The sequence below is a fragment of the Penaeus chinensis genome, chromosome 42, assembly GCF_019202785.1.
Source record: "Penaeus chinensis breed Huanghai No. 1 chromosome 42, ASM1920278v2, whole genome shotgun sequence".
Lineage (NCBI taxonomy): Eukaryota > Metazoa > Arthropoda > Malacostraca > Decapoda > Penaeidae > Penaeus > Penaeus chinensis.
The window spans coordinates 2,250,989-2,253,488 of NC_061860.1; the positions used below are offsets into that span (position 1 = coordinate 2,250,989).

A 2,500-nucleotide genomic window follows, 5' to 3' on the forward strand; every position below is an offset into this window, starting at 1 on the left:
AGGGGACGTTACCGACCCTGACTGCTTTCACCCTGTGCTTCGCCGTTCGTCTGACGCAGTTCAGGGAGAAAAATCCTGTCGTGTCCTATGCCACAGAGGACGACCCAGATGAGCTGTTTGTCAGTGAGTAAAATGGGTTCTGGGTTTCCTGTTATTGTTATTATTTTGTTGTTGTTTTGTTGTTATTATTTTTGTTGTTGTTTAGTTATTATTTTTGTTGTTGTTTTGTTGTTATTATTTTTGTTGTTGTTTTGTTGTTATTATTTTTGTTGTTGTTTTGTTGTTATTTTTTTGTTGTTTTGTTGTTATTTTTGTTGTTGTTGTTTTGTTTTTATTTTTGTTGTTGTTTTGTTGTTATTATTTTTGTTGTTGTTTTGTTGTTATTATTTTTGTTGTTGTTTTGTTGATATTATTTTTGTTGTTGTTTTGTTGTGATAATTATTGTTATTGTTATTTTTTTGGTTATTGTTGTTCTTATTATCGTTATTATTATCATTATCATTATTGTTATTATTATTATTATTATTATCATTATTATTATTATAATTATTATTATTATGCTATTGTTATTATCATTATTACTATTATCATTATTATTATTGTCATTATTATTATTGTCATTATTATTGTCATTATTATTATTATTATCATTAGCATCATCATCATCATCATCATCATCATCATCATCATCATCATCATCATCATCATCATCATCATCATCATCATCATCATCATCATCATTGTTATTGTTATTATTATTGTTTTTATTGTTTCATTTATCTATTTATTTATTTATCTGTTTGGTAATATCCAACAAAACCGACGAAGACCCGGATGAGCTAATACATAATAAGATTCAGTGGTTTGTGTTTGTATTCCAATTATCATCGTTGTTATTGTGGTATTTCTATTCTATTTATTCATTTACTTGTTCATTTATGATGAGGTTATCTCCTGTAGCTTTTGTGTCGCTCGGATAACAGCTTCGATGAGTGATGAACTCTCTTTGTGAGTATTGACTTTTGTGGGATTCATTATTCGAAGTATTTTATTCTCTGAATTCTTACACACACACACACACACATATGTATAAGTATACACGCACGCACACACACACACACACACACACACACACACACACACACACACACACACACACACACACACACACACACACACACACACACACACACACACACACACACACACACACACACACGCACACACATATGTGTATATATATACATATGTATATATATATACACATATATATATATATCTGTATGTATATATATATATATATATATATATATATATATAATGAAACTTCTGATAACAAAACTTTTAAGAAATTGTCAAACTTATTGCTACTGTGAAGAAGAATAGAGATTAGGATAATTAACTGATTGGGGAGGAACGGAGGTAGCCTGATAAGATAAAAAAGATGTTTACACCACTCAAAAAAATAAAAAGAAAAATCTTTGTTTACATATCTCTTCTTCAGGTCTGAACCGAGAATCATTGGAGTTGCGATGCTGCGGAGGCAACGTCAGCATCGAAGCTGATCTCCGCTACAGCTTTCCACGGACGGGGCACAACGCAGGGTGTTTGGCCGTGGACTTGGTGGCCGCGAACTGGACCATGTACTGGGTAACGAGATCTTTTGATGGATTTGAGCTGGCCGCGTCCACGCAGCAGTCGGACTCCGCCAGGGTAAGAGGTGGTGGGCAGCTGTTCCTCGGCCAGGACCAGGATATTCTTGGTGGAGGCTTCCGGCAGAGCGAGAGTTTGAGAGGGAGTCTCGCTGACTTTCGGCTTTACGATGTCGTTCTTCCTCTCGTCGACATGAGTAATTTCGGCTGGTGCTACGAGACAGATGACTCTCTCGTTCCTCTTGTCGATTTCACTGACATTGAGGGGGATTTCGATGTTAGCGAAGGCACGGTTGACGCTCCGAACCAGTGGGAGTGTAACGCCACGTATTCCTTTGAAGTCATCTTCCCTGTGCGCTTAACGTACAAAGAAGCAAAGAATCTGTGCAAAGTGTCAGGAGGAACAGTTAAAGTGCCTGAAAGCGAAGAGGAAAATTCAGCCCTGGTACGTGAAGCGGCCTTGTACGCGAGTGAGTGCGGAGCCAGCCACCATTCCGACACACTATGGTTATCGGCCACCTCGGAGACACGAAACTTCTCCAATTATGTAGAAACATCAAGCGAGGAGGGGCTGAATTGCACGACCATCAACACGGCCGGGAAAGAAACGGATGTCTCTTCCTCAAAGTGGTTGCACAAGAGCTGCAAGGAAAAGCATTGTGTACCTTGTCACTATGAATCCATGGAGAATACGAGGCTGCGCTTACGGGGACTATGCCAGTATTCTCTCCTAGACAAGGATTACATCTTAACAAGAAACGGCTCGCAAATCAAATTCCAAGGCCTCTATTACTCTGAGATCACTATGTACGCTCCCACGACCACCGAGTATGACGACTATGGCTATT

At 38.0% G+C, this 2,500-nt stretch overlaps 1 protein-coding gene across 1 annotated transcript in view; it reads left to right on the plus strand.

Annotated features, from left to right (window-relative positions):
• LOC125047780 overlaps nucleotides 1-2,500 on the plus strand; it is a 20,326-nt gene that overhangs the window by 6,134 nt on the left and 11,692 nt on the right. Inside the window, exons 3-4 of the mRNA XM_047646217.1 lie at nucleotides 1-123; nucleotides 1,505-2,500. The exon at nucleotides 1-123 is cut by the window's left edge and continues 69 nt beyond it; the exon at nucleotides 1,505-2,500 is cut by the window's right edge and continues 609 nt beyond it. Of these exons, the coding sequence (XP_047502173.1) occupies nucleotides 1-123; nucleotides 1,505-2,500 (1,119 nt within the window). The remainder of the gene's footprint in view (nucleotides 124-1,504) is intronic.